We start from the raw sequence: 26,067 nt of genomic DNA, 5'->3' as shown, positions 1-26,067 counted from the left end.
TGTACGCATGGAAATGTACATCAGGGAAGCGTTTGTCCACAAACAGCTTGTGTTATCAGTGTTTCTTGACATGGAGAAGGCGTATGATACTACGTGGCGCTTCGGGATCCTTCGGGATCTTTCTGCAATGGGCATTCGCGGCAACCTCCTAAGAATAATTGAAAGCTATCTCTCTGACAGGACATTTCGTGTTAGAGTTGGCAACGTACAGTCTCGACCATTTTTGCAGGAGACAGGTGTACCGCAGGGTGGAGTACTGAGCTGTACGTTATTTATTGTTAAAGTGAACTCCCTCCACACCGTATTGCCTCGCACACTCTTCTACTCCGTCTATGTGGACGATGTGCAGATAGGGTTCAGGTCATGCAATGCTAGCATTTGCGAGAGGCAGCTACAACTTGGCTTGAATAGACACTCAAGGTGGGCGGACGAGAATGGTTTTCAGTTCAACCCCCAAAAAAGCACATGTGTCTTATTTTCAAACAGGAGAGGTGTACTGCCACAACCAGACATTAACCTTAATGGAGAAAGACTAACTGTTAGTCAAGAACACAAATTCTTAGGTATTATCCTGGACACAAAGCTTAACTTCATTCCCCACTTAAAATATCTTAAAGAAAAATGCCTGAAGACCATGAACCTCCTCAAGCTGCTCTCTCGAACAACTTGGGGCAGTGACAGGAAGTGTCTGCTTAGCCTGTATAAGAGTCTCGTACAATCACGTCTCGACTACGGAGCCGTGGTGTACCACTCCGCAACAGAGACTGCGCTAAAGATTCTTGACCCAGTTCACAACCTCGGTATACGACTTGCAACAGGCGCCTTTAGAACGAGCCCTGTTGAAAGTCTCTATGTTGAGTCCAACGAATGGTCCTTACATCTACGCAGAACATTCCTAAGTTTAACATACTACACTAAGGTAAAATCAGACACCGAAGATCCATGCCATTCCATTGTTAGCGACCTCTCCGCTGCCAGACTTTACCGTAACCGCCCACTTATTAGAACTCCTTTGAGCCGGCGCTTGGAAGCAATGGCAGAAAACACAGACATACACTTCCCAGAAAATATTCTAATGCCTCCCACTCTCCTTCCACCGCCTTGGGAATGGCAGACCATGGATTGCGATATCTCTTTTGTTGCAATAACGAAACATGCACCTGAGGCACACATACTATCACACTTCCTCGAACTCCAAGCGAAGTACTGCTGTGCCGAGTTTTATACAGATGCTTCCAAGTCATCTGCTCGTGTCGCGTATGCAGCTCTTGGGCCAGTTTTTTCCACCTCCGGTACTCTAAATCCTAACACAAGTATTTTTACGGCTGAAGCGTACGCAATACTTTCAGCTGTAAAGCACATCAGACAAACAAATCTGAATAAGGCCATCATTTTCACAGATTCATTAAGCGTAATAAGGGCCTTAATGAGTTTTCGTAAACATAAGAACCCTGTTTTTAATGAACTATACACACAACTCTGCCTAGCATTAATGTACAACCAAAACGTCGTCCTATGTAGGGTACCTGGCCATAGGGGCATAAAAGGCAACGTAGCTGCTGACGAAAGTGCGACGTCAGTCGTCTTTAATGAAACGGATGTGAATAGACCCATAGCAGCAACAGAACTTAAGCCCTTCTTACGCCATAAACTGAGGAAGTACTGGCAAGATCAATGGGATAATGCAGTACTTAATAAGCTACACGTTATCAAACCAAAATTAGGGAACTGGATAACTGAAAGAACAGCTAGACATAAGGAAGTACTTCTGTGTAGACTAAGAATAGGACATACGTACGCCACTCACTCCTACCTTTTGACTGGAAGCGAACCTCCGACATGTACCAAACGCGGCAACAGGCTTACAGTTATTGATGTTCTTATCCAATGCACTGAAATAGAGGCAGCAAGGAAAAAGTACTTCCTCTCCGCTTATCTGCAACACATACCATTACACCCAGCATTCTTTCTGAGCAACGAACCCCTTTTTAATTTTGGAACAGTATTAAACTTTTTAACTGAAACTGACACCTTAAATGTAATTTGGCCAGGCTACTTGTAGCACGGCCTCCACCTGGAGGCCGTAGCTGCAATGAAACCCTTTTCGAGAGCACGTGCCTCCCAGTCCTTGCTTTCAAGGCCTTGCTGAGGCACTAGTGCTATAGCCATTTGTTGTTTTACTGATCATCCATATCTCATGAAACATCTATTTTCATCGCAGACACCATCAATCACAGTCATGTTTTATACTTGTATTTTACGCACTTCAGAGCGAATAAATTTTAGGCCCTTTTACAGCCACATTGCATCACATGTATATTTTCCACCTTTTAGCGAATATTTTTAGGACACTATGCAGCCGTGTATCATATACTCCCCACAATCAACACTCACATATCATTGACAAGCACGGATCATCGACTTGGCGCTCTTTGGCCACATCTGGCCCTTGTGCCAGAGAGAGAGAGAGAGAGACAGCTTCATGTAGTCGCCTGCAGAACGACACCACGACTAAATGGCGCCGTGACGCGGGCCCTGACGTCTTCTCAGCGGGTGGTCTCTACTCAACTCCAGCGCGTGTTACTCCCGCGGTTGGTCGCCCTGGGGGGCAACGTTCCGTCGGTTTCGCTCGGCCTTTGTCTTTCAAGAGCCGCCGAGACCTGCTGGACGGCCCAGGTTTGGCTTTCGTGGTCGTAGCATTCCGCCGCAGCCGCGAGTCGCGGAGGAATCGCTGTACTTGTCGAAGCCTCATTGGGAAACTTGGTGCAATCCCATAGGATGTGCGTCAGGGTGTCCCTCTCCCGCTGGCACACGCGGCACACATCACTCACATATAATTTAGGGTATAGATGAGTCATTAATACTGGGGTGGGTAAAGAACCAGTTTGTAATTGTCTGAACAGCACCGCCTCCGCTCGGCTCAGCCCCGGGTGCGGGGGTGGGAAAGTCCTTCGAGCCAGGCGGTGGAACTGGGTAAGTTCGTTGAACGTCGTCATGCGGTCCTTGGCACTACACCACGTTGGACGGTCGGTTGCAGCGGCGCGGTTGGTTAGCGCTCGCGCCACTGCGTGTGCCGTCTCGTTGTGGTTATCGTGCTTCTCGGACGCATCGTTGCCCGCGTGCGCCGGGAACCACTTGATTCTAACACACCGATTCTGTCGTTGCAGGTCAGCCGAGCACAGAACGCGCACAGCCTCACCACACACTTTGCCCTTTGCATAATTCCGCACTGCACTTCGGGAATCGCACAACACCGTCTGGCACCCGGGGTCGGCAATGGCCAGGGCAATGGCCACCTCCTCCGCCTGACACGCCTCGCGGACCCGTAAGCTCGCCGCTGCCCTCGTCGCGCCGGACGAAGCCTCGATGACGGTAGCTACGAACGCCGCGCAGTCTCCCTGGTATTCTGCCGCATCTACGAACCTTGCGTGCTCGTCCTTGGCGTGAAAGTCGATGAGGGCCTTGGCCCTCGCCGCTCTTCTCTCCTTGTTGAACTCCGGGTTCATGTTTCTCAGGATGAGGTCCACCCGAATCCGGCGCCGGGTTTCGTCCGGGACAGAAACGTCGCTACTCGCCGCTTTCGCTCCGGGCGTGAAGCCCAAGTATTGAAGTATGCGCCTGCCGGCTTCGGTCATAGAGAGCCGCTCCAGCTGGGCGGTCCGTTGCGCTTCCGCAATTTCGTCGAGGGTATTGTGTACCCCCAGGCTCAGGAGCTTGTTGGTGCTCGTACACTCGAATAGTCCGAGCGCCGCCTTGTAAGCTCGGCGTATCAGGGCGTCGATTTTATTCCTTTCACATTGCATCCAGTTGTGGAAGGCTGCAACGTAGGTGGCGTGGCTGATTACGAAGGAGTGCACAAGCCGAGTCAAGCTTTCCTCCTTCATCCCGGCCTTGCGGTTGGCGACCCGTCTGATGAGACGTATTGCGTTGGTAATCTTGGCTGTAAGGCGGGAAATAGTCTCGCCGTTGCCTCGTCGCTTGTCTATGATCATGCCGAGCACCCGGATTTTGTCGACCTCCGGGATCACGTGGCCGTTCCTCGTCACGATCTTGATGGCCTCGTAATCCCTCGCTTCGCTCTTCTTACGTCTGACGTATTTCGGTGGCAACACCAGCAGTTCTGACTTGCTCGGTGAGCAGATCAAACCGGAACCGTTCAGCTGGTCTTCAATCGCATCGACGGCTTCTTGCAGCGTGCTCTCAATGTGACCATCGCTGCCTCCCGGAACCCACAGCGTGATGTCATCGGCGTAGATGGTGTGCCGGACGCCCTCGACGCGAGAGAGTCGCTTGGCCACCCCGATCATGACGAGGTTGAATAACAACGGCGAGATGACCGAGCCTTGGGGGGTCCCGACACTGCCGAGCCTCTTCTCTTGGAGCCGTAGATCGCCGGCGCAGAGCTCGGTAGTCCGTCCCGTCAGAAAGTCCTTGATATAATTGTATGTTCTTGCGCCCATGTTGAGTCTGGACACCTGGGCTAGGATTGCAGAGTGCTTCACCTTGTCGAAGGCGCTCTGCAGGTCCAGCCCCAGAATGGCCTTGTTGTCTTTCGTTAGGGTATCTTCGTCAATTATATCTTTCTTCAACAGAATCATCGCGTCTTGGGTGCCGAGGGAACGCCGAAACCCGATGATCGTGGTGGGGTATAGTCCCGACTCCTCCAGGTAATCCTGCCACCTACACATGAGGACGTGCTCCAACACCTTGCCCACGCAGGACGTGAGCGAGATGGGCCGGAGGTTGTCCGTGTTCGGCGGCTTGCCTGGTTTGGGGATGAGTATGGTCTTGGCACTCTTCCACTGCTGGGGCAGTGACCCCGCACTCCAGCACTTGTTGTAGTAACCGGTGAGGTTTTCGATGGCCACATCGCTGAGGTTCTTGAGCGCTCTGTTCGAGATGTGATCCGGGCCGGCCGCTGACTTGCTGTTTAGTTCGTGCAGGGCCGCTCGCACCTCCTCGACGCTGATGTCGCGGTCAAGCTTCTCGTTGGCTTGACCGCCGTACTCAGGATGCCTTTCCGTGGGTGTAACCGGAAGATACTTGCTGTTTATGCGTCTGAATACTTCAGTTTCCCCGTTTTCCTTGACTGCTCTGTGAATGATCTTTGCGAGGCGGTCGCGTTGGTGGGACTTTGTTTTAGTCTCGTCGAGCAGATGCCGCATCAAGTTCCAGGTTTTGCCGCTATGCATCTGCCCGTCCGCAGCATTACAGATTTCGTTCCATTGTTGCGTGCAGAGCAGCCGACAATGAACTTCGATGGCGCGATTCAGCTCCGCCACCTTCTTCCTTAGGCGCCGATTTAGTCGTTGCTTCTTCCACCTGTTTAGGATAGATTGCTTTGCTTCGAATAAGTGCGCGAGGCGGCTGTCAACCTTGTCGACCTGCTCATCCGTTTCTATGATTTTGGTCGCCTCCTTGACCTTCCCCGCGATGTGAGCTGACCATTCTTCTATGTTATTGATTTCCTCCATCTCCGTTGGTAACAGGCTACGGAAGGCATCCCAATCCGTAAAATAATGTTTTCTGGTGTCCTCCGAGGCCTTGACCTCTTCCGGTATGATGACCTCTACGATGTAGTGGTCGCTGCCGAGCTCTGACCCCGTGTTGCGCCAGGAGATATTCCCCTTCTCGTCGTTCTTCACGAACGTGAGGTCCGGCGTCGTATCCCTGGACACAGAGTTCCCAATCCTTGTAGGATCAGTCGGGTCTGTGATGAGGGTGAAGCCCAGGTCTAATGTGTCTTGGAACAGGTCTCGCCCCTTGGCCAATTGCTTGTTATATCCCCATGCCGGGTGTGCCGCGTTGAAGTCCCCGCAGGCGACGAGCCTGTGAGTTCCCGCCACGGTGCTGGCTCTGTGAAGGAGCGTCTTGAATTTTTGCTTCCAGTGTGAAGGGCTACTGTAGACGTTAAGCAGAAAGGTGCTGTTCTTTTGTTTCTTGCCCGTAATGACCTCGATGAGAGTGTATTCAATTTTACTATTGTGCAACTCGTGCTCAATGAAGGTGAGTCCCTTGCGAACCAATGTGCATATCCCTCTGCCTCCGCTGACCTTTGGAGACTTGGCGTATACGCGATAACCGGGTAGCGACACTGTATCAGTGCGAGTCTCTTGTATCATGATTATATCAGGCTTGTTTGCTACTTGTGTTATGTGTTGCTGCAAGACTGCCTTCTTGCTAGCGAAACCGTTACAGTTCCAGTGCCAGGTCACGAGACCCTTCACTGCTGTAGTTGTTGTTGCTGGAGCGGCCATGATTGTTGCTGATTGTACTGCCGCGTTATTTGCTGTATTGCATTCGTTAACTGCTGACACGTCCGCTCGATGGCGGCGAACCTGTCGTTAATCATCGTGGTGAATGTTGTCTTAATATAATCTTCGAGCCCATCGAGGTGTTCCTCGATTTGGTCGACCTTGTCTTTCAGGTTGTCCACCCGGTCGTTGAGCTTGCGCTCCTTCAGGTTCTCGATCGCTCGTCTCTTGGGTGCCGGTTCCTTCTCAGCGGATGTTGATGGTAAAGCGCTGCTGATGCTGGGTGTTGGCTCACATGATACCGCTTGGGGCGTTTCGTTATTGGTGGAACGGGTCGTGAGAAGCTTCTTGATTTCCATGATCTCGTTTGCCACCTTGCTAATAGTGGCCTCTTGCCTACTGACTTTCGTCTCGAGCTCGTTGTTTTTGCGCCTGAGTTCCTCGTTGTCTTCCTGCAACATCCTCATCGCCTCGTCTTCCCTCGTCTTGCTCTTGTTGTTGCCATCGACGGTCTTGCTGGTGCTAATGGTCGTTGCGGTGGTCGTTGCGGTATTGGAGGTGGTGGTGGTGGCACCCCCCTGTGCTTTCTTGGCACCGTGCCTTGCTGCATCGGCCCAGCTCACGCGGTCACGTGACTGCGATCGCTTACGGCTAAGGCTACGCTGTCTACTCTCGCTGGCCCTGCGCTTCGAGACGGAACGTGACGCTCGGCGACCAGCTGGGCCGGCAGGTGTTGCGGTTGCTGACATCAGCGATGGAAATTCCTCAGCTCTGAGAGATGTTCGTTGTTGCTGCTGCACTTGTTGTTCGGCCATCTTGCGCTCCCATTGTCTCCTTGTAACTACGTATGGGACCTTGAACCTATTCTTGCAAACCTTGTCACCGGTCAGATGTGGCCCTCCGTACAATCGGCAAGTGGGGGTACAACTATGGTCTTCCTTGGGGTCAACGGCCCCGCAAGCAAAGCAAGCCCTCACGTGAGGGTTTGGACAAACGTCGCGGCGGTGGCCCACCTTTCCGCACTGCTTACATACATCGAATTGTTTTCGATATAGGCTGCACTTGGTGAGAACGGGACCATAGCACACGTAATTCGGGACCTTCAGGCCCTTGAAAGCCACGATGACTGTGGTCGAGCTACCAATCCTCTTCGCGCCAAGTGCCAAGGGATTTCTCGAGTTTACAATGTTCCGGTCGATTGCGTCCGTGGAGTCCTCTATTGGGATACCTCTAATAATGCCTTTAACGGTGCCATATGGCGCGGTTTGATATGCGCCAACCACGTGTTCCTTGCCACCAATGCAGATCGATTTTATTTCGGCGTAACGTGAAGCACGTATATCGTCGGGGGTACTCACCACCATGATGTTTTGTTGCAAGTTGGGGCAGAAGGTGTCCGCTGCTCCGTCCTCCCTTGATACGTTCGCCGCCGTCATGATGGCTGATGCCACGGTGGCGGTCTGGGTCCTCGCGATGTTAAGGCCTCCCCGAGGCCGCACTATCACCTTGGTCTCCTCCCTCGGTAGCGCGTCCGGCATCCTTGCTGCCCTCGTCACCGAAGCTTTCACGTTCCTGGCAAAGTTCTTCGTCGTAGGTCTTGACTGGTGAGCGGCAGTCCCCTGGCTGGCCAAGGTCTTTATACGCCGGCCTACATGCGACCAGTCTGCATTGTCGTTGAATTCCTCGGAAGAAATTTCTTCCCCTTGAGTTTCAACACACATCTGGCTAACGCCGGAATTCGCCGGGTCCCGAACAATGGACGTCTCCATCTCGGTCGACATGTTTGTATAGCCGCCGCCCGAAGACGACGGCCTTTCCTCGCAGAGGATGGGCCTGAATATGGGCAGATCCAAGCTGTTCGATTAGGCTTACTGGAACGGCGCCGGCCTCCAAGGAAAGTCCCGGGAAATTGGCGAAAAATCGTACCTTTGGTAGCCACCGGTACCGGTTGATGACCCGCACTCTCACAGACACAGTGGTAATAGTTATACCACGGTAAAAAATAATTAGCACTGCAAAATTGGTCATAAAATCCGGAGCCGATGTGAGCACGTCAGCTCAAACCATGGCTCATCGCCCTTGTGCCAATAAACTCTACAAATCAAAGATGCCACTAAATTTTTGTTCTGCATGCACAGAGCCAGTAACAGGCAGCAGGCCATAGGAAGACCAGACGACAAAAGAAAAAGGGGGGAGGAGGGGGCAACCACCGACAGCAGTCGTCTTATGACTATACCTGAAGGTGCTCATTCTAAACTACACAATAAGAACAACGCAAACAAATATATATTCCTGGTGATAACGTCCAATATATTGACGGGTTTCCGTGGAGGTTTGGATTAGTGAATGTTATAGAGTTCTTACCCAAATGAGAAAAATCACCGGCGATCACGATACTCCCTAATGAGAAATTTCAGCGTACATGTATAGGTGTGTTCATTTCACGATATATTGGCTGGCACGGACAATCTGACAGTTTAGTCTGACAGTTCCGTAGCTACACATAGGTATGAAGTATTAATAATTTTCGCGAAATAAGCAAACAGGAACATCCTGAAGTTCGCTGTGACATTGAGCTTCAGTTATATTTTCTAGATTAGTTAATAGGTGCACGCTTTCGTGGTAGTATCTTACGCAGCGCTGTCAACACTCCTCCTGCCCTGATCCCTGCTAACACTTCGGCATAATTACATGAGAACCGGTGCGCCATTAAAAAAAAAACATTCCAAGCAATTCCACTCTGTGAAGGTCGATGACCAGCGAAGCTGCGTATGTGGGCCCCGTAATGGCGGACTGCCCGTTGCCGTGCGTGAAGCACCGTATGCACATAAATGGAAGGAGAGGCGCGACTAGTCGCTCCTCCACGATGTTGATCCTCGGAAGATCATGAGGCACCGGGGGGTATACATACCCATGTATTGTTACAAAACGCGGCACGATACACTTTACTAATAAATCCCAGCACGTAGAACAGACACGCACCTCACCGGTCTCCGAGGGCACACACTGCTTTACCACAGCCAAGGCTGTCGTGCGTTCGTTGACGTCCCGCAGTTCAGTAATGGTTGTGAGATCACTCGAAAACCATAAGCCGTCACACACAACTCGGACCACACAAAATTGGTTGCCCACAAACTCCCTCTGACACCTGGCCATTGCTCCGGGCCGTTGCTCCAGGCCGGGGCCACGTGGATGGTTTGCATTTCTTTCCGCCTCGCGATTCTGACGGGCAGCACGCTTACGGGACTGCCCCTGCGGTAGAATGGAAGGAAATGAAAGGAGATACGCATGCGCTTGGAACGCCGACAAAGAGAGCGCGGTGCGAACGTAGACATGACCGACGGGGGTAAAAGTGAAGTATCTGTTTTTATGAGCTTAATATTAGGTGGGGGTTGTATTTGGACTTCAGATATTACTTATTTTTGCAGGTTGACGGAGGGCTTAACGCCTGCTTCACCTCCACCGCGGGTCAGTCTGGTATTGCACTACCTTCAGCATCAGCGCACGTACGCGGAGAAATTCTCGATCTACGCTACTCGGTAAACGTATGAAATTCTTTCCAGAACATAGCCATACACAGCTTCGCTGTATGAAAAAATGACTCAGTGAACAAGAATTGAAGTGAGGGTGGTTTGGAACTACGCGATCGAGTCAACGTAATAAGGAAGTCTGCTGTGATCTGAAGCTTTGTAACAGGAGACTCAAATTCCTTCACTCTTCGCTCTACGAATGTCAGCTGCCATTGAGTAGTATCCGTGCTATTTTCATGAACAAGCGTCAGGACTTGAAAGGCAAATAAAATAAAATTTGGGAGAAGCCTTTTCAGGATGATTGTTGACGGAAATTCGTTTATGATCGAATCAATATGGCGACAAAATGCCTTGCCGCCATCGAAACAAGATATATGAAGTGTGTACTGCAGTGGGATTATTCTTTCGCTCTTCCCTAAGAGCACTTAGCGCCATTCAGCGCCGCCACCACGAACGCTGTACGTGGCCTCCGAAAAGCGTGGCGCGCCAGTGCGTGTGAATACTGAGAAACGCGTAATGCGGCAGCCGCGATCTTTCTAGCGTTTGTTTCTGAACACGCTGCGCCATATAGTAGCGCTGCCGACAACTCCGGGTATGGCCTCCGAGACGAGAAGCGTGGCGCGCTGGTGTTTTCGAACGCTGAGAATTGTTCCTTCGGTTGCTGCACAGCATATATTCAGTGATTTAAGTTCTCGGGATATTGGTTGCAGAGCGGAACATACGCAGTACATTCGTGGCGCAGCTCGCTAAAGCGTTGGCTTGAAGACATTCACTGAAAATTGACACGCACGCATTGAATTTGTTGCGAAGCCTGCTGAAGCAGTGTGTTGCTGCCCTTGAGGAACCCTTGTCACGTGGGTTCGATTCCGCTCAACATTAGACGAATGTAAGGGATATTTTTCATTCCTTTAGAGTGGCACAATCTCAGTGGCACATACCTAGTTATCCTAGTTGAAGAAAAAGACGTTCATTGAGAAACGGGACACATGTACTAACACATACCCAGTGAGGCTAGCTGGCATCAAAGAGGTTCATTGAAGACCCGCACAGACCGAGTCACACATACCCAGCTTTCCGTGTCGGCATCAAAGAGCTGCTTCTAACGGCGATAACTACCCAGTCCCGCATATATATTGACCGAGGCTCGTTGAAAAGCGGCACATATGTACGCTTTGCCACATACTCAGTGTCCCAAGTTGGACCGATGGTTGGTTTTGAAGCCTGTTCCCTCAGCAGAGCAGCCTGATGTGCTACCCATTCGACCACAGATTATCGAGTGACCCAGGTAAATGGGAAAACGGTAGATAGATAGAGAGAACGTTGGACCCCGAGAAATGCGCAAAGTACCCTAAGAATACGCTAATGCATAAAAAAAAAATAACTGAACGAGCCTGCCCAGGTACCTTCGGCAGGACGAGTACCTGGTACAGAATGCCTTAAGCAGATTTCGTTGTTCATATACAATACAGGGTGACACGGAGCTAAGAAGAAGTGATTATAGTTTGGGGTTTCAAGGGTCTGCAACGCCCGATGGTTGTCTGTTAGGTCTCCAGCAGCCGGCTCTCCGGCGTTTAGTCAGTGGAAGCCAGCTGCGGTTTATAAAAAGAAAGTGTCATAATTGAAATACGCTTCGTTACGAAATAAATGTGACAAGACATACTACAATCTTTGAAAGAAGCTTTATTTTTCTTTAATTTCGAACTGCGCGAGTGGAGGTGCTTTCAGCGGCTTTAGCGTAATTGAAGGATAGTATGTCTTGTGGTGTCTAACAGTGAGAAAAAAAGACGAATGACGAAGACAGATGAGGAGGAGCACTCACTTTCAGTTAAGGCTGAATAAACAACAAAAACTTCAGGAGAGCTTGCTCTTCGGCTATTTGGTACTTATCTATTTATAAAAAAAAAGACAGCGCATAGAACGGGTCAGGAAAGCATTGTATTTGTCTTACTTTTTGTCCCGTTGTGTGCGCTGTTTTTCGAACATAAACTTCGCACGTACCAGAGAAAAGTTAAAGAAATGATAAAATGCACAACTGTTTCCCTGCATGGGTGGGCGCAGCTTTAAGTATGTTTTATTTTTCTCTAGCATGACTAGTTCACAGGACAAACTTTTGAAGTTGTTAAAGCGATGTAGGGTAACAATACTACTAATCTTCCTGGATACGCTCTTCGTCGTAGGCAGAGCACGTCCTAGTAAAATGACCAGGGCGTGGTGCCATATGACGTGGCGTCAAATGACTAAAAACTGCAAGCAATATTTTGAATAAATAACTGACAAAATCAAGACGCTCTAATGTAATTCCGCAAAGAGTACTCTGGAAAGAGGGAGGGAGATAAACGGGATGGGAAAGGGAGGGAGGTTAACCGTATGAAATTCTGCTTTGCTACCCTGCACTGGGTGAAGGGTACGAGAAAATGAAAGACGAAAAAAAAAAGCTGCTGAGAGAAAAAAATCTAACTAACGGAAAAAACATGTAGGGAATGTCGTGAACGTCCATGGGAACTACAGTCTTTCCAATAGGCCGTTCCAGCTTAAAAATTTCAAGAGTGCCTTCATTGTCTTGTGGTGTGACGACTGCATAGGTTGTCATTCCAGGGCTCTCCGCTTCTACAAAGGCCGGTCGTGCAGACGCGCCAGCGCAGTCGCGAGTGACTGACTGCCTGTGCGCGCTGTATCGCGGACAATGACAAATAACATGTTCGATAGCCTCCTCATCGCCGCAGTGATCACACGCTGCTCTATCCTCCCATCCGATACGGAAAGCAAACGACTTCGAAAATTCGACGCCAAGCCACAATCGGTAAAGTACCGTTGTCTCGGGCCGGGATAGTCCAGGTGGATGCTGAAGTTGTAAACAGGTGTCCAATCAATGTAGACGAGTCTTCTGGAAACTAGGTGTGTCACACAACGATCGTAAGGCATCATACGGAAGCATTTGAAGTTGCGCTACTGCGTCTGTTCTTGACTGCGAGATTGGCTCCTGCATGCCATATTCATGAGCAGATCGAGCAATTTCATCCGTCTGTTCGTTACTCACTATGACACAGTGGCTAGGGAGCCACTGAAATGTGATGTCGTGCCCTTGCTGGACGAGACAATGAAAGATCGCTCGGATTTATAGCACTAGTTTATATGGTCCGCGGCGTAAGGCACAAAGCAAGCAACAAGACCTTAGAGTCGCTGAAAATGGTCCACTTTTAAGGTGGTTCCTTTCGAATTATGCCGAATGCACTACAAAGAGCTCCGTGGCTGCGACTGAAGTCTGATGCGATGTATTCAAGTTAAAGGTGTTGACTTGCGCAGGAAAAATTCCTGATCCTGCAGATCCGTCCATGGTGGTTGAACCATCACTGCATATATGGATATGATCGTTGTATTGTTCATACAGCAAGAGCAACGAAAGTTGTTCGAGAGCTGGTGATGAAAGTTGTGCCTTCGTTTGAATCCTGGGTGCTGTCAGTCGAACTTGTGGCTGAGCCAAGCACCAAGGGGGAAGCACGACTCTCGCTGCAGCTGTGTAATATGATAGCATGTGTACACGATAAGGCAGTATCGACTGAAAAAGAAGAGGCACGTACGTGGTCTTCTGAAAATGAGGCGAAATAGCGGTGAGGGGCGCGAGCAATGTCCCTGACGTGTACTCTGAGCGCTTCCATAACAATGTGAATCTTGGCTGGGTAGTCATGTGCAATCGCAATGGTTTCGCATGTTGATGTACATTGTGGCAGCCTTGGGGAACCCTAAGCGCCTGGCCCTGAGCACTTTCGAGTGTACGGATGTTAGTTATGCAGGTAATGGTCAGCACTTACAAGCTGTACCTGAGATACCCAAGAAAAAGCGTTCGGTACAGTTGCATCATGAGGTCTACTCAAGCACCCCAGGCTTTTCCTCCAACAAACTTGAAAAGATGAAAGATGGCTGTCAGGAGCTTCTTTATGTAGGCCACATGGGGACTCCAACAGAGGTCACAGTCGATTATTACCCCTAGAAGCCTGTGCGCCCTTATATGACATAGTTTGTCCATCGATGGGTACGGCGTACGAATTATTGGCTTCCGGCAAAATGCCACCAATGCACATTTATCTCGAAAAATTCTGATGTCTTGTTCCCGAGGTACGTCGATATCAACGTTGCAGATATTTGCAGCCTTACATGCACTTGGGAATGCGTCACACCAAATGCCCAGACTCAGATGTCATCAGCATAGATTGAAACTTCACGTATTTGGTAGACATTCTATGAGACCAATAAGCACAAGGTTGGAGAGTTCGACTCAACACACCACCCAGTGGCACACTCCTCGGTCTGTATAATGTTGAGAAGTTGGGTCGTCTTCGATATTCACAAAGAGAGACCGCATATGTAAGTAACTGCGTGTCCAACTGTAGAGTCGACCGCCGAGGCCAACTAATTCTAGAGCCTCTAATATAGCCTCATGCCATATTGCTCACTCCTTGTGATATGTTTCTTTGATGTCGAGGAACATGGCGATAGATAATCGCTTGCATGCCTTTTGATGTTGAACGCACGTAACCAAATCAATGACGTTGTCAATGCAGCATCGCAGACGTCAAAATCAAGCCATGGTATCTGGGCACACTTCATAGCGTTCAAGGAACCATTCACGTCTGGCAAGGATCATTCGTTCCATCACGTTCCCAATGCAAATTGCCAGTGCGATTGGGCGATAAGAAGTAACCTCTAGGGGAAACTTGCTATGTTTGAGGAGCGGTACCAGACAACTGGTCTTCCAATCTTGAGGAACGTCTCCAGCCTGCCAGGATTCATTGAAGATGTGCAGCAATGCACATCACGCCTGTTCACCGAAGTGACGCAATACACGGTTAGATATACCATCTGGGCCAGGTGTTGATGGCTGATTACATATGGGAAGTGCCGTGTAGAGCTCTTGAGCGGTGAATGGCAGATCCATGCTTGAATCTCGTGGGCCTCGAAAGTAACTAAACGTAAGGAAACTTGTGCACGTTGACTGGTCTGCAATCATAGCACAACACTTTTCCACTACGTCGAAGCCTTGTCGGCGTAGCAAGAGCGCTAGGGCTTGGAATGGGAAGCGTTGTTCCGGAACAGAACGTAGGCCTCTCACAGTTCTCCATACATGAGACAATGGTTTACGGGGGTCAAGGGACTCACTGTTTTCTCCATCACTCGAATGCCCACACGACGTTGTATTTTTGCTTGAATGCGAAGGGCTGTTCTTAGATAATGAATGGACTTGGTGCATCGGTATCTTCGTTCGGCGCGACGACGAATCGTGCGAAGTCGTTCCAGCTCCAGGTCAAATTGCGAGAACAATGAAGGCGCCAAATGGAAAAACGGACGAAGGAAGGAGACACGAGACAACTACATAGGTGCACTAACTGAGCATTTTCATTGTAATCATGCATAAACAACTCGCCCACCAGCATGTGCTCTAATTGCGCATTCGTCGGTGAGCACACGAACGTGTGCATAGCGGACTGCGCCGCTTTTGTTATAGCTTCTTGCAGTCCGTGGGACAAGCCTTTCTGACAAGCGTCCTCCAGTAAGTCTTTAAACACAGTGCAATCTATTCTTCGTAGTGTGGTAGGCGGATGAGTGTTAGACATCCCTTCCATCTTAAGGTAAGTGGGTATGCAATCACTCCCATGTGCATCAATGTCCAAAAACCACGTAACGCGCGTGGCAAAGTGGCGTGATACAAAGGCCAAGTCCGTGCAGCTGCTGTACACTGTACCCCGTAGAAATGTAGGCTAGCGTGATTCAGCAGCAAGAGGTCGTAATTAGAGACACATAAAGCGAGTCTTCGTCCCTTTGCATTAGCTCTTCAGCTTCCCGAAATTGTGTGGTGGGCGTTAAAGTCCACTGCGATAATCCAAGGACCAGGATATTCTTTTATTATGTCTTGTAGTCTTTTGATGTCAAACGGGCGTGATGGAGATAGGTAAGCGCCTACGAGTGTACGGGCAAGCTTTCTATTTTTGACAGTTAGGCAGACATATTGATTGTCGTCATGAGGTTGCACAGACTGGACGACGTAAGTAAGCTCATGGTGATTAAAGACGACGACCTTGCTACGTTCATTGTTGCAAATTGACTTGTTGCCGGATAATCTGATCAGATGGCGTAATTTTGGTTCGCAGAAAAGATAATTAGAAAACGGTTAACATGGAGAAATTGGCGAAAATGAGCAATGCGAGATCTTAGGCCTCTGGCGTTCGCCTGAATAATCGATGGATCTCTGACCTCCTTGCGAAATGAGTGGTGATTATAAGCCATGGTTCGCTCGAGGATTGCTAGAATAGGACTCAGCGAGTCCAGCACTTCCAGTCCCCTTCGAGCGGATGGAGTTTCGATGCTGGCCAACATTACTCTGATGACATTGATTAGGGAATACAGCATCGGAATAATTTGGCGGTCTACTGTTGGCACATCACTAACTGAACTTTGCTTCGGTGGAAGCATCAAGCGTGTGGGCTCCTTGGAAGACTGGGTGCTCAGGAGTGCCAGTCAGTCTTCTACAGAGGAAGACTTTTCCGTTTGAAGCCTCTTTGGGATGTCGGGTCTGCTTGTACTAGAAGCCGATGTGATCGGCACAATCTGTGCATGAACTGCACCTTGCGTTGTACTCTTCCGTCGATGACAACGCCGACGCCGGATCTTTTTAGAAGCTTCACTATGAGATGAGCTGTCCCTAACATTTGTTTCAGGATAACAACTTCTTTTTTGATATGACGGCAATCTTTACAGGTGGCTTCATGAGACCTATCACAGTTACCGCGCCCTTATATTTGTTGCGCGGCAGACGTCAGCAGTGTTCGATTCCGAGCATCGGGGACACACCGCAGATATTGCACAGGCACCTTTGACATGCCCAATCCCGGAACACTCATGGCCTAGAAACGCCTTGGGGAAAAATAATCCAAGGGCGTGTCGGAAATGACCGACTTTGACATGCGAAGGGATGGTGTCCCCCTTGAACACTATCTTCACGCAGCGGTTGATTCCAGGTGGCATACACGCGTGGTTAACACTCCTTCATACGCCGGTTTGATCAGAATAGACAGATGCGAGTTCGCAATTGCCAGAGCAATGTCGTAGATGTCGTCGGTAGTACAGGTGCCTTCCAGGGGTAAAACTGGGCGCACTTTGATGTTCCGCAATTCTGTAATCTGTCGGAGCTTCTCTAGCGCATTTGCACGGGTCGAGTCAACATGCAAGAAATTCTTCCACGTGTTTAGTCGTGCCTCCTTAATTGCATTTAGTGTTATTCCCTCAAGGAAAACGGACAGAGCATTCCTGTTTAATCCTCGAAGGCTGGTGGAAGAGTCCACAGGTATGAAGAGGATGGTGTGCGGCCTGCGGTCATGCTTTGCCTGCAGGGTTGATGTACTAGGTTGTGATGACGTCTTGATGAGCCTCCTTTTGGCCTCTCAGCTCATCACCGACACAAAGCTGTCATGCGACGAATCATCGCCTGAGACTGAACTGAATAAATCTCAGTGTCTTCGCTGGTGCAAGACCAAGTATCTCGATGCCTTCAAGGGTTCATCAAAATAGACCTCTGGCTTGCCGGGTTCGCAAGCTCCGCGTCCATTGCCACAAGAGCAGGAACCTCAGTGGAGTTTTCACTGCTGGTAAACCAGGTCTCATGAGTCAAAGAAGAACTCGCTGTCGTAGTCCTCTGGCCATTGGGCCTGCGGGAGGCTTCTCGTCCATAGCCGCAAGGCAGCACGCATAAAGCACCGCGGAAATCGTGTGAAGTGCTTTCGCGAACAGGTGCCCAGGCGTTCTCTTGATTGTTCTTACCTTATCAAAAAAAACAATTTCAACTCTTCCAGAAAAATAAACAGATATATAAACAAATAAAAAACTTCATCCACCTAAGAGGGAGCTTATATTCAAGCTGTTAAAGAAGAATCACTTGCTAAGCGGCTAGTTGGTGTTCACCGACTACTTGCACAAACGAGCATGTTTTACGGGAGTGGTAGCGTTGACGTGATGCGAGAGAAAAAAAGGATTACAACATTGGCATCCTCATTACGGTCAAGTAGTTGCCCACAATTTTCATCTTGTCTTTCCTTCCAGAAAGCTCAATTTTGGGTTATCTTAACTTGTCCTTGTCGAACACACTTGCAATTTATTGTTCTTTAAGCTATCATTAAGTCAGATCTTTATAGCTCATTCTTGAGTACATGCGCTCGTGTTTTAAAGCTACATTATAGCCCTTCTGAGGTAGGGATAGGACTGCTTTGATTTACATTTAACATCGTTAATTGTTTTTTCTAAGTACGCCAAATACTTTACGAATTCAGTGTGTATGAGCAAACGTCTATTGGAGGCCCATTGCTCCTAAATGTTGCTGCTTTTACTTGAAAGAGCGTAGGTTAGGGCGTGTTGGTATTCCATAACTGAGTTTTTTTAGCTCACGAAAAGGGACAAAAGACAATGGCAAGACGCGGACATAGCGCTGTGTCCGCATCTTGCCACTGTCTTTCATCCCTTTTCGGGTGCTAAAAAACCTCTGTTTTTACTTATTCTGCCCTTCTACGATTGCCGTGCATGATTGTGCAGGTATGCATTTCTGACAGCTTTAAGGTTAGTCTTGACACGACTATTACTGGTGAAATATTGAGGATCTCATGCTCATGACTAATGTATTACTTGAATAGCGCTGTTTTGATGGCCATGCAATCTAGAGTAGAGACAAAGACTGCGGCATCACAATTTTGGGCTGAGTTCTAGGTAGAAAATCCGTAATATTTCGCAGGCGAATTGGCATGTAATGCGCAAGCAGGAATCTATTTATTATAACATAGCAGGAAATGTATATCTAGAAATCTAATGAATTTTTGCGGATTGCCCTGTGGACGGTTTATGCACTGTTCTAGCTGACTGACGTGGAAAAATAATAACAAATGGCAAATCACGCTTCCTCTGAAAGAGTGTAACGCTTTTGGTCCTTTTAAGAAAGGTGTCAAGATCTAAACGTTCCAAGTATATAGCTTCCAAATGGCACCCACAAATCAAACGAAGATAAAATACAGTTCAGCAGTTATATACCTCGCTTATGCCGCAATAAGAAAAAAAATTGATATAACAAAGGTTTCATCAGAAGCTGAGACGAGGTGATGAAATTAAAAAGAATGTTTTCTTCAATCATCGTATTTCCTTTCCTGTGAGTTTTACGCAAAGGACTATCTAGGCACAGCCTGCCATTTATAAGAAATCGCTGCAGCAACTGTCGCAATTATGTCTGTTTGATCTACTTCGCACACTATAGGACACGGTTTTTATCTCTTATTTTATTGGACTACGAAGAACACGTACGAATGGCAATTGTCTCGTGCAAGATCGTTTGAGATCCCAACGTCTTTGTTTATGCCTTCGTTTCTGACTGTAACAGGAAAGGATAGTGCTTGCAGTGAATTTGCCTATGAAAAAATAATGAGAAAAAAAATGTCCTAAATTTTCTTTTGCGGGGTGATAGCGTGAGTATTATTACCCCATCAGTTATAAACGGACGTATTGTTTAGTGGCACGGGTAACTATTAACCCAATGAGGTTTATGGGCGCAGCCTAATGAAACATAGTAATATGAATAATGATCTTATTTAAAGCATCCTTCCAGACTCGTACCCATCTTTTAACAGTGGATACATGGGTAAATTTGCACTTGATCAACGGAGCATAGATTGCGCCCCCATTGATTCTTTCAGCAAATAATTGCGTGATATTTGAGCCGAAGTTACTCATGCACTACTTCAATCATTTTGTAATATCCTTGTAATTTTCGTGTCAGCTACAGAGCGTTATGCTTTCGCAGTGTATGCCGTAAGTCGCATGTGGCGTCTGTAAACTATTGGCACCAAACGTTAATTCGTACGAGTAATATTGCTGTATTCATGTGATCTTTCTCATTCAGGCAAATTCTGAAAAAGAAAGAAAGTGTTTGGCTGCCATTGCTTCGTTTTGTGCATTCTTATTTCAGAAACTAGCTTTAATGGGGTACACCAACTGTAGCATCAGAAAATATGGAGTTCTTTCTTTCCTGATTAAAATTAAACTTTCAAATAACTGCTGAATTAACAAAACATACCGCAACTGTGGTTTATGGCTACCGTAAAGTACGTAAAGAACAGAAGAGTATGAATAATTTTCATGGCCTTTCACGACACCAGAGTGGTCAGCTTGATGCAGATGCCCCAGATGGTCACGTCAAATGTAGTAGCAAAAATATAAATTCGATTCTTTTGAGATTGCAATGTAATCCTAACAAACTTTGTTATATGAAGTAAATGTGCTATTCTTGTGGTTTGGGGACGCCTTGAAACGTATAGTGCCAAAGAAAATTTTATGTTATCCAAGGGCTAAGATGTACCACTCTAAATTGCCTTGATGAGCGCGCCTCTCACATTGCGGGTACATCTTGCATAAACACAGAGTACGTTTCCATTCATACTGAAGTCCGCGGAAGAACAGGCGCACGCGTTCTTTCATGGACTTAGATATGAACCGAAGCACATAGTGTTTTGTATATAGTCGCGCTTTTAAAATGCAATGCATTAGCGAAATTTCAGCCTCTGACAGTGTTGTTCTTGGCTGTTCATACCCCCTCCTCCTCTGACACACCGCAGAACTTCAAAATTCACCATTTCACTCACTAGGTTGTCAGTGACATGGTGAATATTAAACTGCGACTTGCAGGGCGAATTCGCTCGCTTGCATGGGCAGAATGTGACAACGGTTACTAAGCAGCGATCACTGAACCTCAAGGCAAGACAAATCTTGGACTTTTTCTGTAAACGTTTGATCACATTTATGAGGGCGGTTGGTATAGGCCGTGTGTATGGACTCATGTTATTGCAGCTGCTTCGAGCATTCATTCATTCCGAGGTCTCTGCTCAGTCTTTGCTAATATTTTAACGACTGCTTGAAAAAATTATGATGGAGTGTACTGGTTCCTAATCATCATCATTATGATTAAAAGCCTACTATACGTGCGCTGCAAGATGATGGTCTGTTTCAGCTACCACCAAGCACACCTGTGGTTCCAAATGACAGTTAATTATTCCGCAAGAATCATGAACAGACGGAACAAGATGGGACAACTAATAAGAAAAGGTGCACAGTGCTCATTAAGGGCCCCTCAACAGGTCTGGCCATATTGAGCGGACAAGCCCAGAGCATACAATGTACGCCAACGATCGTGTTTGCAAAGAATTACATCGCTACGCGCCTCGGAAAGTTCGGAAATTTCAATCTGAACGCCGTTTTCCCTTCTCCTCATGGCCGCTGCATTCCAAGCAGGACAGTGATATACTCGCGTCCCTGCGCCTACGTACTCGGGTCCGCAGTGTGACGTCGCTCGTGGTGACGCGCGACTTCGAGAATTATTCAAGGCGTCATCTGTTATTTGTGTGATCTGCTGCTTGAATTGGCGAATTGAAGATTAGGGGAATAATAATACACACAACCGGAATGTCTGCGTGGTTTTTTTACTTCGCACCGAAGCAAGAGACATGTACACCCGCCCACAAGAGTTTACGGACTACAGGATGTTGGAAAACGTTCAATTCTCGAGCAGCCTGTAGCAGCATCCATTAATACTGTATACGAAGATTTTTCCTAGCATATTCTAGTGGAGGCCCGAAATGCTAATATTAGGCTGCGTTGTGAGGCTGCGGAGATATCCAGATTTTTCTAAGATATTGTGGTCCGTAATGTTTTGTGGCCGGGTGTACTTCCGCTTCGTTTGCTTGTTCGCAGGGTCATGCAGTCACGTGCGTAGGTACCGAAACTATGCCATTTTATACCATGTTCCAGAGCGTGATCAAGCTGTGCGATCCGCTTGTTCTGCCTCAGTATTCTTGTAGCACTGAATTATGCCACTAGTCATGTGTCCTGCACAGCGCGCAAAGTCGTGCGCTGCGCGAACGAGACAACACCTCGCGCGCGACGCTGTCCGCAAAAATTTTTCTCAGATTTTGTGGTTCGTAATGTTTTGTGGCCGGGTGTACTTCCGCTTCGTTTGCTTGTTCCCAGGGTCGTGCAGTCACGTGCGCCGAAAAAAAAGCGAGGACAAGAAAAAAATGAAGGCAGTACCTGTGATGTATGCATCACGCGATTCTTGAGCTCCGGTATGGAAGAACGCAGGGAAGGAATTCCGCTTGCTGAGGCTAGACGGGGAGAGAGCGTCCGCTTGACAGTGGAGCCCACCTGTTGAAATCATGGGTTCGCTGAAGTAAAATATTTCTACCTCGGCTATTAATGAGCCGATTTGAAAACGTTTTGCAGCAGTACACTCCCTAGATGACATGTAACAACTTGCAGCCTACGACCAAAATTTGCAATGGGACCTGTTGAGGGGCTCTTTAACGGAGCGAATGTAGAAGCGTTCTTCTGGTGCTGCAGTTTTTCCCTATTTATGAGCTTTTCGTTCATAAGTAACAGGCAACGACATTTCTGCTGAACCTTGAAGGCCCTGCTCTGCTGGGAGAATTAGTTCATTAGCCCAGAAAGCAGTTCGAGCGCTTTTTCTCTACTTGAAAGCAACAGATTTGACTGCCCAACTATAGACATCTTACACCTAACTTACTGCATGTGAAAGTGTGGTATAGGCTCATGTTCTCTCTCTCTCTTTTACTCTTCATTCCCTCTCCACGTGTGGGGTAGCAAACTGGACTCAGTCTGGTTAACCTCCCTGCCTTTCCTACTTCTCTTTTCTCTCTCTCTCTCCCCGCGGAGCTTGCCATGGAATATATGGTCTTGGACTCGTCTGGCGGTCAGCAGTGGCCGCCCGCGGCTCGGAGGCGACTCAGGTCGGCAGTGTGATCCGACGCTTCTGATTGTGAGCTTTCTGACCCAAGATCATAAAATTCGGATTCTTTCATACCTGCCAAGCACCGCCGTCCAAGACGGACGTCTGCGGCATGGTCCTCAAGTGAAGCGGTTATCATATACGGCAGCATCAAGACTACGACAGTAGTTTTCATGCCCGTCAACGCGATGACAAGCCCGAATGCTATCTCCCGACAGAAACTTAATAATGACAGTTTTCATAAAAAAAGCGCCAAAGACAAAGACGAAGTCGGAGGAACGCAGATGACAGGACTGGCGCTACTTTCAACTGGCGCTTATTACAAGCGGTCATCTATTTATCCTTTACGCAACAGGTACATCATTCACTGATTATCATAGACACGAAGATTGAAATGAATCATCTCATACACACGATTGTATGGTCGATCAGTTCAAGTGTCTAGATATCTCGACAGAAACGTCACTTCTTTTTCTTGCAAAACCAAAGATGTACAGCTGACACACTCGTCGCCTGCTTTCCTTATAAAATATGCCTCAAGTATTTCTCTTTCGGTTTTTGTGTTTCCTTTCTCCAAGGAAGCTTGTGTCACCAAACATGGGTGTGCATGCGCACGTTTTGTAGTGCTCAGCCAAGTGCTGCCGTATCCTTTTCTAACATCATTGTTGTGCTGTTTAGCCCTGTTATGGAAGCACTGGTCAGTTTGTCTGATATAAACTCGTTCACACTCTAAGGGTGTTTGATACACAACATCTCAAGTGCATTTGGTGGAATTGGTCCGGTGATTAGTGTGACATTTCATGCGTTTCTGGGGCTTCTTCTTTAAAAGGTAACACAATGCTGACAATTTGCAAAGCACTGAACATACTAGGTGATAACAGGGTGACCGACTTCAACCCGGAGAAACAAAAGGAAGCAGCACTAAAACTGTGAAAATACCTGCAGTTGGACTCTTTATAAAAGCGGGTGACATCTGCTGCAAATAATTACCTGGAAGCCATCTTTACATGCAAGACCCATAAGCCCGAATATTCTTTGCGCGTGATCGTCTCAGAGAAGGTGTCGTGGCAGCTCCAAGTGGGACGATTCATGAAAGCGCACCCGAAGCGGCTACCAGTCGAAGACCCCTTCATGGCGAGGTGCTCTGATGACATTATCTTAGAGCTGCGACATGGCCTGGCATCCGTGGCTACAGCTTTCTCACTAGACGTTGAAGACTTATACTATTCTGTGATGAGAGATGGCATTCTATGTGCTGTTCATGAAAAAAATTGATAAAGTTAGTGAACTGAGAATTCTTTAACCTTGATAGAATTTTACTTGGATTCGATTGCCAGTAATCACAATGGCTGTTATTACATTCAGCGCACAGGAATCTGTATTGGTCCACCAATAGACCCAATATTATGTGATATTTTTTAGCGTCCTCTGTCAACCGCATTAATGTGGAACTACCGGTGAAATCAATCATTCGTGTATTTGGGTATGTCGACGACTATTTAATAGCCCTTAACAAATCACCAGTGCTGTCTCTTGACGATGCTGTAGCAGATTGTATAAAATTTTTCACCAAATATTCGCAGGGGCTCAAATTTACTTTTTAACTGCCTAATGACAATTGTATTCAGTTTCTAGATCCTAAAATTTTATTTTCCTCAGATGACCACGTATGCTGGAGATACAATCCAAGGTCAAAGAAAAGTGTTTTGCCTTTCTATAGCGCCCGTTCGAAATTGATAAAAAGGGGCGTAGCCACCACATGCCTTCAGTGTGCTTTGCAAAAGTCATGTGTTTACCAAATTGAGCATAGTATGTCAAGCGAAGTGGACAGATTGAAACTTGCTGGTTTTGCAGTGTGTGTAAGTTCATCTGTTGTGTCGATAGTATCTCTTCTATTTACCATTCTGTAGTTGCGTGACCTTCAGTGAGCAGCCCTACTGTGTGTGATCAGTACTGTGCGTCCTACTTTATTCGTTTAGATTTGTCCTGTTGCTCTTCCTTTCCTCTTTCCTCCCCTCCTTCCTATCTTCCATTTCTGTGTTGCGGTCACCTCCTTTCTGAAGAGTAGGCAGGTGTTGTGCCCCTTCCGGTTGCAGTTGCCAGCCTGCTCCTCGCTTTCCCTTTCCTGTATTGTATTCCTGTATTTCCTGTTAATTGTATATATGTATTCAACACAATTTATAATAACTATAATTATAATTATAATTATATGCCTACCAGGGACACGGAACTGAAAAATAATGATCTATTTAGGCATACGCGTGCAAATAAAAAGTTGATCATAGGTTAATACTTAATGACATACATATGGGCGGGCATTGATACCTGCTATCCATACGTCACATGGATAAACAGGACGGGGCGCCTTTTTAGTGAAATCGGCAATTTCGCATTCGCGCAAAAAGTGGCCAGGCTAGTGTTTCTATATGAGTGACGATAATCTCTCTTCGATCAGTCGGATACTACAGGAGCTGTTAACGGCGTCATTTGGGGTTTCTACATTACAACATATATCTCCTATTCTATATTCCTGAGCAAGACATTAGAGGAAAGAGCCTGTGCCGGCCAAAGACAGGGAAAATATACCCTGGATGACTCCAGGGCTATATACTATGCGCTATTCTTTGCTCCCTAGTTCTCGCCCAAGCGGGCCGGGCACCAGACGCTCCTTGTTCTTCGTGGTTTTAGCAGCAATCATTAGCATCCCACGTCGGAGGCACCCGCAGCTCTTTTATTTCTCGCAGGCCTACGCGACCAGGCCAGCACGAGCCTCGAGAATCACCCACATCTAGGCAACAGCTGACGAAAGCGATGCCCAAGAGCAGAGCACACTTGGCCGACGAGATCGTCTATGCTAGCTAACGCGATGGAGATATCGCGTTCGCTTGCCGCTGCGAAAAGCAGCACTCTATAGACACACCGGTCAACCCAAATAAGGAAAGCCATCAACGCGGGGGGAAGCAGCCTCTCTTTCGCAAAGTGCTCCTTCCCTCGTGACGCCAACAGCTGTATTACTGCTCTCTGGTCACCGAAATGACACACTGCCTGTCATTGCCAGATGTTCAGCTGTAGGCCCATAGCATTCGGGATCCAGAGACCGTGCTCTCTGGCGCCGTTGTCGCCTACTACACCGTCCATCCCAAGAGGACACAAGTGCCGCCATTAGCAGAGGTCTGCAATCGACGCTTATGCCCTCGTGGCCCCTGTGTGTAACGTGCAGTTGACGGTGGCTAAGTGTACAGAGCACGTTATGTCCTGTCATAGGGAACGCTATTGCGCCATTACTGAAGCTTGGTCGGGTAGCACATGACCTAGTTTATGTTAAAAGATCTGAAATTCTGCATTCAGGGTGCAAATGACGTGCGCTCTGCAGCATTCCATCCTTTGCTGTAATTCACAAGACAAGATGGCACTCGTCATTATTAACAGAGATGCTTCGGAGTGTTTAAAACACCCATTCTTA

The 26,067-nt window shown here is 47.8% G+C and overlaps 1 protein-coding gene across 1 annotated transcript; it reads right to left on the bottom strand.

Annotated features, from left to right (window-relative positions):
* Positions 1-2,535: 2,535 nt before the first annotated feature.
* Positions 2,536-8,035, bottom strand: LOC135908842 (uncharacterized). Its single transcript, XM_065440688.2, has 2 exons — positions 6,316-8,035; positions 2,536-6,244 (listed from the first exon to the last, which is right to left on the bottom strand). Exons 1-2 carry the CDS (start codon positions 8,033-8,035, stop codon positions 2,565-2,567), a joined length of 5,400 nt encoding a protein of 1,799 aa, XP_065296760.2. The 3' UTR covers positions 2,536-2,564.
* Positions 8,036-26,067: the final 18,032 nt, after the last annotated feature.

Source organism: Dermacentor albipictus, chromosome 1 (genome assembly GCF_038994185.2).
Source record: "Dermacentor albipictus isolate Rhodes 1998 colony chromosome 1, USDA_Dalb.pri_finalv2, whole genome shotgun sequence".
Lineage (NCBI taxonomy): Eukaryota > Metazoa > Arthropoda > Arachnida > Ixodida > Ixodidae > Dermacentor > Dermacentor albipictus.
Note: the sequence above shows the minus strand (reverse complement) of the source record. Positions and strands in the feature narration are given on the sequence as shown.

Bases quoted from the DNA above. Each gene is read 5' to 3' on its own strand.
- LOC135908842 (XM_065440688.2), bottom strand. From the start codon at position 8,035: ATGTCGACCGAGATGGAGACGTCCATTGTTCGGGACCCGGCGAATTCC. The intron at 6,245-6,315 runs GTCAGCAGTTAA...TGGCCGCTCCAG, and splicing joins CGCCGCCATCGAGCGGACGT to CAACAACAACTACAGCAGTG.